Below are 12045 nucleotides of genomic sequence, written 5' to 3'. Positions count from 1 at the left end.
CGGGCTCTGCCACTCCTCTCCCCCAAACATTCCAGAATCCACTGCAACAGTCAGTAACCGCATGTGCAAGCACAGTGTGCACATGCTTTTTAAGACCCTCCTTAACTTCTGGTGAAGATGAGGCTTCCTCCCTGCAGCTGCTTGCAGGAGGGCAGGTTTGGGGTCACAGAGCTCCCCAGGCAGTCTCAAGTCTTCTCCTTGCTACTCAAGGAGTATGAGTGGATCTCCCTGGCCTGTGCATGACTTGGTGCTTGCAAACCTCCTGGGCCTCCTGCAGACACCTGGTCTGCCCACTTGAGGATGAGGAGCACCATCCTGCTTTCCTTGCCCAGCCAGCATCACACCTGCTCAGCTAGGAAAGAGACAGTGTGGTGACAGGTCAAAGCCACAGACCTCTATTCCAACTAGAAACCAGCAGCTGGGCACCTCACATCTCAGATTTTGGGTGCTGTGTGCTCTGTCCCAGACTTACTGCTTAAAAGAACTGCAATGTTCTTCACTAATTTTAGTCTCAAAGTTGATTTTGGATGCGGTGCTATACTGTATATGCCGCAATTACAGTACCAGCCTAGAAAAGGGGGGGGGGGGGGAGGGAAGACCTCTGCCACAGCAATTAGGCTTGCAAGACAGAGGAATGCTCAGTTTCCCAGCTGGGTGGATCCAAGAGCTTTATACACAGTACCACCCTTCAAGCCAAGCATACCACACTTGTATAAAACTGCTTATCAGGAGCATCTCCAGGCTGTTCCAGCACCATCACGGCAGAGTGCCACATGCACACACTCCGGCAGGCAGGGCTATGCCGTACAGCCTGTCCAGAGGGGAAGCAGCCAGCTCTGCATGGTTTGTCAGCCAACACTTAGCTGTGAAGTTAGGGAGTGCACTGAAAAAAGTTGGTGAGATGCTCAGGACTGGGAGCCCACTGCATGCAGCACCACAGGGAACGGACGGTCTCAGTCCTTGCAACAAATGGGTAATAGCATTGTTTGCCCTCAACAGTTAAGTCTCACAAGGCAGAGCTCGTTATCAGCTGCTGAATCCCAAGCAGCCTATAAACAGCTTCCACAAAGTCGGTTCTTGTTGCTCCCACCACTGCACAGGCTGACCAACACTAACTTTTATCAGATGTCAGCACTCGTGCACCGCCCCCCTTCCAAAGCCATTGCTGCCCACCATAACCAGTTCCAAGAAGCAAAGCTAGGTCACATCTAGCAAAACATCCAACTGAAACATCACCACAGCTACTATAGATCAGCCACGCATGCATATACCCTGTTGTGATTCTACATTACAATTCCTTACTGTTTTTCCTTAAAAAATACCCACTTCTCCTGGGGGTTGCTAAGTGGTTGCAGGCCTTCACCCTAAAGCCAACCATCCTCATTTAACATTTTCCTTATGGAAAACAGGCTTGTGTCCTTAGGCAAACTCAAGTCCCTCTCAAGGCATTCACCACACAAATCAAGGCTCTTCTACTTGCCCTACCTGCCCAAGGCAGCTGACACTGTGTCATCATTCAGCCGCTTCAGGTCCTCTTACCAACACTTGCGCTGGATGCTAGTTCACCTGCTTTGAACTCAAGATACCTTCAGTTACGTTCATGTGATTTCTCATGCAAAAACAAATTTATCTCAGTTGCTTCCTCGCAGGCTTGGCTTATCTCAGCATTTTCTCGGTATTAACCTCAAAATTTAACAAGTACAGGCTGAGGGGGAAGAAATTGTACTTTGTTGTCTTCAGTTTCAGCATGGAATGCACAAATCCAAGAACCCACACCACAGATGACAGATCAAAAATATGCATCATGCTTCTTTCCATGGTATTTTAGGTACTTCCTTCTTACATTTTCAAAGAGGGAATTAGCACATGCAGGATTTCTAACATTGCACCATAGGCTTCTTCAGAACGAGAAATTCAACATCTTTCTTAATTATTGTGCAACAGAATTAAAGAAGAGCCTGAAGAACACGTTGAATGATTCAGGTTTTGAGAAGGTAAGTTTAATAGTGAATTGAAGAAAACTACTGTTTGCTTCAGCTCCACTATGTATAATAGGCACACTGTTGACACAAGTTTCCCATCACATTTGCTTAGAGTACACTAACAAGTAACCTAACACTTGGAAAGATGAAACATGTGTTGCATTCAAGTTGCACAGAAGTCCTAATTACTTAATTATGTGTACAAATTTATTTCATTTGTAATTGTATATTAATGCAAACCATAAGCATAGCCCGCATCTTAACTGCTGGTTTTAGTTAGCCACAAGGTGGCAGAAATTTCAAAGTTAAAAAAAGAAATTCATTGCAGGCTATTCCCTGGGTTGGGTTTTGTTTAAACCTGCTGTGGTCATAAAGGAGGAGGAAAATATGTTTATGTCCCCAGATTAGGAATTAAGAAAAAAAGACTTCTGTGTTTCTACCTGCAGTGGAAAAGCAAGATAGAACCTATAGCATAACAAATAATGACAACATTTAAAAGGGAAACGATACACAACTGCTGACTACGAAAACAAAACGTTATATTTTTAAGTTTCAATATCTAGATCAAAATTCCTCAACTACTGAAGATATAAGCAAGCAAAGTTGACTACCTAAAGTTAAAAAGCCCAAATAAATACTTCAGTTTTTCCAATAGTGACCTGCTTGGAAAAAGTGTTAAATTTTCTAGTTAAAAAAAAAAAGACACATTTATTGAGGTAAAACCTCAACAGAACAGAAACCAACAAGAGAATACAACCTCTGTTACACAGGAGACAAACACATAACAACCAACACTGTAAAAGGACAAAGCTTTTAAAAATAGATAAAAAAAATCATTAATTCCCATCCTCTGCCATTGGCAAATCACTAATCTTCTGCCCACCACAGTCAACTAAGTTTACCTAAATTTTCAATTTTCTCATACAATCCAAGTGTAGGAATAGTTGACGACAAAACAGCAAACTAAGATAAATCACACAAGACTTGGCAAGGGCAAGGCAGAAAGGCTTTCTTAAAATATTATTGCTCACGTTATCATTTTGTTGGTAGATTAATAGGAAGCAAAGATGCATATAAAATTTAAAACAATGTGAACTCCAACATGCAAGTTAGCCTACGGTAACAAATAAACGAGACACTTACTGTCTAGCCTGGTCCTTATTGCCGTACGTTACATTTACGACTGCAGTCTCCGTGTCAGTGTTCACTGGAGAGAAAGAGGCAATGGAAAAGGGTAAATTCAGCGTGCACTCACTTCCTACAACAAATTTAGAAGCAGTCAGATTGGATAGTATACCTTGCTCACAGTTCTCCACTGTTCCATACTGAGCTAACAAACTGTCCAGCACCTATCAAGAGGGGAAAAAAAGAAAGACATTTCAATTTTAAAATACATTTAGAGAAGTCTGTAATTACACCAAAATTTATAATAATTTTATCAGAACATTTAATATTCAAGACAACTGCTGTGACAAGCTATAACTTCTTATTTTTTAATCACGGGACAAGCAAGCATGCAGAGCTTGTATTCTTTCCCAAGTTAGTAAATCCAAGCTTGAAACTTCATGAATGTGAAAACGCAGACCACATCTCCGAGAAGTCACACTGCACCATGAGTCCTAACCTTCGAAGATAAGCCTCCAAAACATGTGTTCACAGTGTGGAGTAAAACAAGAGGCAAGAAGAATTAAAAAGGAGCAAATCTAGAATAAAATATCTGTGAATAAAATCTTTCCAGAACAGAATCCCAAGCATGTTCACAACTCTGCTTTTGTTTTCCCCAGATAAGTATTATTCTCTGTCCCAGGGGAATCACTAGCAAGAGCATCCTCACAATTCAAAAAATCACAGCTCGTTTGTCCATTGGTAGAAAGACAAGGAAGAACAGGTAAAGTCTGAATAAAGCAGTCTCATCTGGCATAATTTTGTTCTGGTCAAATCAAAAACGAAGGGGCAAGAAATACTTAAATCTTGAGGAAAATCAGGGTGTCAGAGTATTCCAATGAAAACATCAAAATACCCGCTGTTGTAACGCCTCTAAAATCCAGGTGGTTCACACTTCACTTTCTTCCCACTAAGAAATCATGTTGCAGAAAACAGTTGGCTACACCAGTAGCTAGCAGAGAACACAGGTATATTGTTGTGCTCTGTTGCATCCTCACGTTTCGTGTCCATCACCAAAAGGTTGCTGAAAAAGTTTCCGGTTTACATCAAGAAGTGAAAAAGTCAACTTGCAATTTATTCCATGGTAGAATTGCCATTGCTCATCTCAGTTATTCTCTTCAGGCTAGCTGTCATAACAAAAAGGGAGAAATCCCTTTTGGGAAAGGAAGGAAAGAAGGAAGCACTGACAGAAGTGAGAGGCACGCCACACATCTGTGCAGCTTGCCACTGCAGCCAGGTTCCTCTTGCTGCAACCAGCATCCGAGCACTCACAAAAGAACAGCCCCTAAAAACGTAAAGGCTTGGAGCCCACATCCCTGTGAAATTAACTATTCAAAATGATAGTTTATTAACCTACTGTATACTTTTACTACAATATAAAAGGCGCTTTTAAAATAAAATGAATGTGTATGCCCAAACTTAATGACAGCTTACATCAGTATAATTTCAAATCTTAATCTTCACCTCCTATTAAACCTGAAATTGCATGCAGACATTTCAAAGGTAATATTCCAAACTAGGTATTTAAAAGGCAGCGCGCTACTTGCCAAGTCTGAGCAACGCATTTACTACCTCTAAGTGCAGAATTTCCCCATCCTTATTGCGCAGGGTTCAGTAAGTTTTCTTGGCAACAGGTTTCACAGACAAGTTGCTAATTGTCCTCTCCTCCTACAACTAGGCATTAGCCTACTCCTTGCGATCCCCTAAAATAGTCTTTCTGCCACTCCTCAGGTTCTACAATTGGAAGCTGCTTAAGAAAAAGTTGACTCTGAAATTCCCTAAATATTAACCGAAACAGAGATGGTTCCAGGGGATTAGAGTAAATGAAGAGTCTGGGGAAAATCCTTTTGAGACCATTTAAGCATTCACTGAGACATGTGGGAGCACAGAGGTCTTGCAGCTCAGAGGTTCTGCATCAGCACAAGCCAGAAGAGTCACCGCACGTGTGACCAGCAAAAAGCCTTCTGCTGCAGACGCCCCAAAGGATAATTTTGCCTCAGCTGAAGTCAGCAGATGAACAGGACCTCAGGTGGTTTGAGGGTTTTAAAACAAGGAAAAGCAAAGCAAGTCCCTGGCTTAAAGACCCAGTTTGAGATGTTTATTCCAACCAGGATACTGAAGAGCTCATCAGTCGCAAAGAAGCAATTTTTGTCCCCACAGCATGTCAACACCAGTGCTGCATTACACAGCACTGTACTACAAGTATGAGCTAATGTCTTTAGTTATTTATGACAAATTTTGATTACACTTGAACTCTGCAGCCCACCCTGGCCCAAAGCTGCATCACTTCAAAAATCACATGTCATTTTCAACAATAGAGAAGACAATAGTGGAATAAAAATTAAACAGCATTTTATAAGCTATTTCCATATTAAATTTATGTTCTGAGCTAAGAATGAAGTGTGATTTTTTCATTAAAAGCTAAAGCCACCTGCTTCACTATGAAAGGGAACACTTTAAAGCTGAAACTAAGTAACCTTCCCCAGACATGATGCTCTCAGAGCTACTGCTTCCAACATGTCTGTCAGCTATCATACACCTCTCAGCACGCTTGACTTGCATCTCCTCCAAGAAGCCTATGAAGCAAAGGCTCTTTTGCCACTAAAACTGAGGAATAGCCCAGGACCCACTATGCTGAATAGTGGGATTCAGCATCCCACTCCTCTTCATCACAAGTTTTCCACTTACACTGCTCCTTAACCCTCTGAGCTGTCTCAGAGACTGCGTCCACCTAGGTTTTAATCCACACGATTGAGTTCCTATTTTCTTAAAGGACTTTAATCAAACCAAACAGATTTGCAAGAAGTTTCCTCCAAAGACTGGAACTTGAACAAAAACAGAACACAATCCCTGTTGTGTCAAGGAAACTTGCTCTTTGCAGCACAGTACTCAATATACGCTTATGTTTTCATCACCTTGCTCATGCAGCAAGGTTGGAAGTGTGAGCAACACCACAGGGGCAGCCATTTAACCAGACTGTATTTAAAAATATACTAGTAAAAATATATATCAGCAGTGGTTGGGGCAGATGTGTGCGTGCATCTATTTTCCAGCGAGCTTTGTAGGGAGATGGATACTTTTAATAGAAGCAGCTGATCCAGTTGGGAAGAGTTGTGTGTACTCAAAACCAGATCCTCTATTGTAACTCACTGTCAAAACACTGAGCTCCACTCTTGCATGTGTTTCTTGCCTCACATGTATTTACTGCAACAGCCAGTTTCTATTCATATCCTTCCATTTTTTCATATTTCTCTTCATACTGTCTTTTCCTCTCCCCAAATTTTTCTCTCTAGCCCAAAGCCTCTAATTCTGCTGAAAAACAAACATGTTTTGTTTAAGCTGCTCTTCCGTAACACTCTTCGTGTACAGCCTTGTTGGGCAATCAGAACAAAATTCAAAGCCAAGTTGGTGGTGCAGCAGCAATTCTGATGAGCAGCTGAAAAGTTTATTTGTATAAACTTTTCATCTAAGCTAAAAAAAAGTCTTTCCTTTTCTTGAGCTCTTGTTCTAGCAGTTGTCTAAATTGGGTCTCCTGCTCTTGTTATAGCACAGATGTCTCTCTCACAAAAAGCCGCAGTCTTATGCTGTGGACTTTCATTCATCAGGCTCTAAAAGCCAGTTCTGACTTCATTATAAACAGCGTTACCCTACACCAAGCCCCACAAATCGCAACTGCTCTACAAGGGCTGCCTCACGAGCAAACACTACCCTTCAGCAGTGCTGAGAGCTCAAAGCCCACGTTGAAATATTCCGGTTTTCATGCAGATTTCCCGAGTTTAGAAGTGGAGCCTTTGAAAAAGCCAGAACAGTCATTTTCTGCACTATTTTGTGCATCTCTTCATACTGGGACTGTATGATTCCTGCCCTACACCAGAAAAAAAAAATTAGTCTCAAGGCATCGGGTATAGAAGAACAGTTTCCCTTATTGTTTCTCACACAAAATGCAGGAACTTCAGTGTTACTGCACAACCTAAAATTGTTTTCTTCACTCGTAAAGCAAGTGCTTTAGACCACCACCCTTACTTCCACAACTCTTAGAACACTGATCAGGAGTTAAAATTAGCCAACACAACTGAAATCACAAGCAGCAGAGGCAGAAACTGAGACAGGAGGATTAGGGTCATTCAGTAAAAGGCCACGTGGAAGCTTTTGGCAGCAAACACTCCGTGAGTGTTCCAGGTGATTTAACAAAAAAGGGGGGGGAGGGACTGGCAACAACATGAGGAAAGAAGTTGCTGGCACAAGTGGCATCTCTTTTTAGAAAGGAGAGGCAAGGTGAAAGAAAAGGAAAGAGCCAGGTGAGTATGGGGGGGGAGGCGGTGCTGGTAGCACTCCAGATATCAAGCCTGTTTGAACCACTGATGCCATCTGTACACCTTACGTGCTCTGTTGGCATATTTAAGCCCACAAAAAAAAAAATTAAATTCCACTAATGCAACACAACAGCCTGATGTAATCCCCACCAGGCCCTTGTGCACTTGCGACACGGGTGCATGAAGCAAGACCTCGCCTCAGCAGAGGAACCAGCGCTCGCCCAGCCCCACGACTTACAGCAACAGAAGGTCTTCAGAGCGGCTTCCTTTCGGCTTCAGTAATCTTTTGATTGGTAAAACTTGTATCCCCACTAGGGGGCCCGGCCAGCATAGCTTACAAGGAAAATTAAACATGAAGAAGCACATAATGAATCCCCGTGGAAGCCGTCATCTCTGCGAGGTGCAACCAAACAAGGCGGCGCCACCTGTGTGGAAGCCACCACAGGCCCCAGAGCTGGTGCTAGGCTGGCCTGGGCACTGCCACACGTCAGAGCACAAACACAGCAGCTTTGCCCGTTTTTACCAAATATAAGGTGAGACCAGAGCAGCGTGGACATGGAGGATCCAAACCAACACGTGGGCTGCCGGGATAAAGTTGCTTCAAAATGTCGTGAAGGCATTTGAATAGGCAAAGCCAGCTTGCAATGGCTCGGCACATTGCAACATGTGGTGATGGTGTTTTTCGTCTCGTAGGCCCTCCAATACCCAGTTTACTGTCTCATGAAACCATGACCATAGTCTGGAAGAATCAGAAAAATAAGTCTGGAAGCTGCTGAAGTCATTGTTTGCACACACCAGAAAGGCAGCGCCTGAAAACAATAACTCTGGCGTATTTACCACATCCCATACAAACCCTGGAGTGAATTCTTCTCCTGGGAACTTACAGTTGTATCCAAATGTTCAAAACTATTAATAAGTTTACCCTATAATACAACTGTGTTTAGGTGGCATTACCAGGGTTTTAAGAATGTAAAACTGAACCACAGAGAACAAAACCAAAATTGTCAGAAGGAACTACTAATTGAGTGACCAATTTGGACACCGAGGGCTTGATTTTCCACAGTGCTCAGCACTTCTGGGCATCCAAAGTGCAGCTTCAAAGCCACTTCAGCAGCAAGGGGAACGCTGCACTTCTGCACAAGAGGCCAGAGGCTCTTCACGTGAGACAAACTGAGCACAGCCCACACCACAAGCAACTCCTGGCAGCTCCTGCTTACACTGTTTGCCCAGCGCCAGGTAGCTGAGGCTAGGTGTGGAATTCAGTTTTCTGTGGCAGCATTCAACTCCCCTAATCAAAGGGGTTTGTCTTCCTGAAAATCCTCAGGTTACCACACACTTTAACTTTCTTATAACTGCATGACAGAAGAGCCAACCTCCTACCCCAAGCCAACATCCCTCCCTACAGCGCCAAGAGCAAGCACTAGGTCCCTATTTATCTCACTCATTACTGAACATCTGAAGTGTTTCATCTAAAACATGAAAAATTTTGTTAAGAGGTGATGTGGGCTATTTCAACTTCAGTGTTTCAAATTAAACTATATATATATGTATACACACAACTCCAAATAGATCTCAGGTAGAGCATCACAGGCAATCATGTCTGCAATGATTGTAACCAACTCCACGTACCACATGTGTTTATAACTAATTCCAGATAATGCTGCTTAACCATTTAAATTTATACACATGCATACATAAAAATCAAAAGATCAGAACAAAGTGCTTTAAAAAAGCTAGTATTCAGGAACAACATTTGAAGGACCTGCCTTAAATCTGCTAAGTTAAAAATCGCATAAAATATGGTTAGCATGATTTACAGATGGAAGGTCTGCTTCCAAAGAAAAATTTACAAGGAATCCAACAAACGTAAGCACCAGGGTAAAACCATTACAGATGAAGATCAGAATCAGAAACGCCTTCCCTTTTTTTTTTTTTTTAAATATATGAATTCATATAATTAAATACTGTCAGAATTTTTCTAAGAAAGCCCTGAAAGCAGAAGAAATAGTGAAAGAAATTTTAGGGACACCACACTGGAGATGGAAATTAGGCCAGGTACTGAATTCGGCAGGCTAAGGGTTCTGTGTGCTTTTGTGTTCCCACATTACACCCTGAGCTGGAAAGAGCTTCTAGTACGTGCGATAGGGAGGGAAGATTAGTGTGCATTACAGTAAGGAGGTATGGGATGCCAAAAAAATAAAAATAAAAAAGAGGATCACGGTATCAATGCTGACGAATGGTATTAAATGGTCTCCAAGGTTAAAAAAAGTGCATGAGAAATGCTTAGAGAAAGGCAAAAAACTTATTAGATGCATGGGTGGCCTCCTTCATAAAGAGATTAAAGAGAGCAGGATAATTCAGTTTGGAAAGGAACGAGAGGGAATATGATACAGGTATTATGAAATAACGAATCATGTAGAGATGGCCAAATTGGCAGCTTCTATTCACCCTTCATCTAAATTAAATGAAAACAAGTTTGAAAACAGAGAAATAACCATTTAAGCAATATTATCTGAATGCAATTAAGCGCTGCACAATATCTGCCACAATATTAATCTCCCCTCGCCTTAAAACTGCGGGAGCAGCAGCAGATAACATCAGAGTTTATAAACCAGGTGAGCACTACCACGGACACCCGGCATTCCCCACCCATCCCAACCACTCAAGGAGGGCTCCTTGGGGCACAGATCCCAGATCCCTGCAGAGAGGGTCCCCGGGCAGCAGCACCAGCTCTGGCCCACCCTCCTCCTCCTCCTCTTGCTCCTGCACTGAGGCAGATGGCTTCAGTGGCAATGCTCAGCACTGCTTCTACAGGCTCACTTGTAGCTTGACAAAGAATAAGGGGGTGGGGAAAAAAATTAGAACCCACTATGAAAGCATTACTAGCCAGTGAATATCTGTTGCCCAACTGTGATTAAATGCTAGACTGCACAAAAGCATGGGAGCCAGCAAATTTTAAAAGCATGTTTCGAAAACAGACTGGAATAAAGCATGAGTTTTCTGCTTTATTCACAGCACTTTAATACAGCCAAGTGCTTCCCTGACAGGCTCGACACCTTGCCCCACAGGCACCCAGCAGGGCTATCGGAGTGCCTGCTACAGCAGGGCAGGTTTCCATGTCCCACTCTGCATAAAAGAATTGGGGCATCTTCCCCTTTCCCCCCTTCAACCTTTAATTCTTCCCAATTTTGTTGGCTCTGGATTATAATGGAAAGCGTGGTCTTTTTAACGGGAAGATGCATCAGGGAGAACTACATCTCCTGTACACTTTACTCTTTTCTTGTGTGCACACATGTGAAAAAGGCACTTTTAAAAGCTATTTTCCTGGAGCTATTAAAAAGTCTTGATGCCATTTCATTATCACTCTACAGGGCTGGTGCTAGTCTGATATTTTTAGTTTCAACATAATAGTTGATTCGTTTAAAAAGAATTGCCTTCTGTGAAGTTGGAAACCTGCAACTGTAACAGAAAGCTGTCGAAAAAAAATAAAAATCAATTTCTGAATCATCTTTTGAAACCAATCAACAATTACAAGTTCCAAGAAGTCGCCCAACAACACAGGGATAATTTCACAGAGGTCACACGTGTGAAAAATATTTCTCCTGGTACAGCTGTGCTGGTGCTTTGCAGTAACAGAGCTAGGTCAGTGTTCAATACTAGGGACAACCTTCCTGGGAAGTTTGCCCCATATTCTAACAGTAAGCATTTGCTCTGGAATCTGCTTATAGCTATCTAAAAAAATGATAGAGGGAATCAGAGAAAAATCCCACAAAATGGATTTAGTTCTCAGATTAGTGCAGATAAAAATAAAGTACGTTAGAACTCAGATGGAGATCACATCCAAGGCATTCCCTCTATTGTGTACAAGACTCAGGGTGACAAGTTTGCAGAAAAAAAGATAAGCCCTTAACAGCCACTTTATAAATACCTTAGATCTCTTTATAACTTGGGAAAAAAACTATAAAAAGACTGAAGCATTTCACATGAGTTATATTTACAAGATCCACCCCCCGCTTTTTTTCCCAGTAGCCATCCATAAGATGCATACCACGCCTCTGGCTTACCAGCAGTCCAAGTGAGAGCACTGCTGTGGTCCAGACAAACATTTAGGAGGACGTTTGGCCTCTGAACAACTAGTCTCCAAAACATAAGGGACCACTGAAGGGAAGGAATGGTTATCTGCATTTTACAGGCCCGGATTGCTGGATATTTTCGCATAAAACTTTCCCATCAAGCTGTCAGTGCATGAAAGGTACTATAACCTACCTCACCTACATCATTATTTTGCTGGCACAGAAAACACCTATATCTTAGTGCAAGGGGAGAAGTAGTCTTGTCCCTGCTGTGGGTCTGGGCACTGAAAAAGGTACAGGAGGTCAGGTAGGTCTCAAGCTGAAGCCCAGGGTCAGACAAAAATACAAATCCCATCCACATTTCAGCAAGAAGAATGAGACCGCCACCTTTAAGTACTGGAATTACTTTGAGCCACAGAATCAGGTCAAAATAAAGTCTATAGTAAACCTCTCTACAGTACTAAAGAAGAGATGAGAGCTTTGCAAACCACCAATAAGTATTGTCAAAGCCTT

At 42.3% G+C, this 12045-nt stretch overlaps 1 protein-coding gene across 3 annotated transcripts in view; it reads right to left on the bottom strand.

The window, feature by feature from the left end:
* The window catches only part of IGF2BP3 (insulin like growth factor 2 mRNA binding protein 3), a 107272-nt gene that overhangs the window by 38302 nt on the left and 56925 nt on the right, over positions 1-12045 (bottom strand). For all 3 annotated transcript variants that reach the window (XM_038174133.2, XM_038174134.2, XM_038174135.2), the window contains 2 exons: positions 3280-3331; positions 3126-3189 (listed from right to left, as the gene is read on the bottom strand). In XM_038174133.2, coding sequence (XP_038030061.1) covers positions 3126-3189; positions 3280-3331 — 116 coding nt within the window. The remainder of the gene's footprint in view (positions 1-3125; positions 3190-3279; positions 3332-12045) is intronic.

Source organism: Anas platyrhynchos, chromosome 2, assembly GCF_047663525.1.
Source record: "Anas platyrhynchos isolate ZD024472 breed Pekin duck chromosome 2, IASCAAS_PekinDuck_T2T, whole genome shotgun sequence".
NCBI classification, from domain to species: domain Eukaryota; kingdom Metazoa; phylum Chordata; class Aves; order Anseriformes; family Anatidae; genus Anas; species Anas platyrhynchos.
The sequence above is the reverse complement of the archived record's forward strand: the minus strand, read 5'-3'. Positions and strand labels throughout refer to the sequence as shown.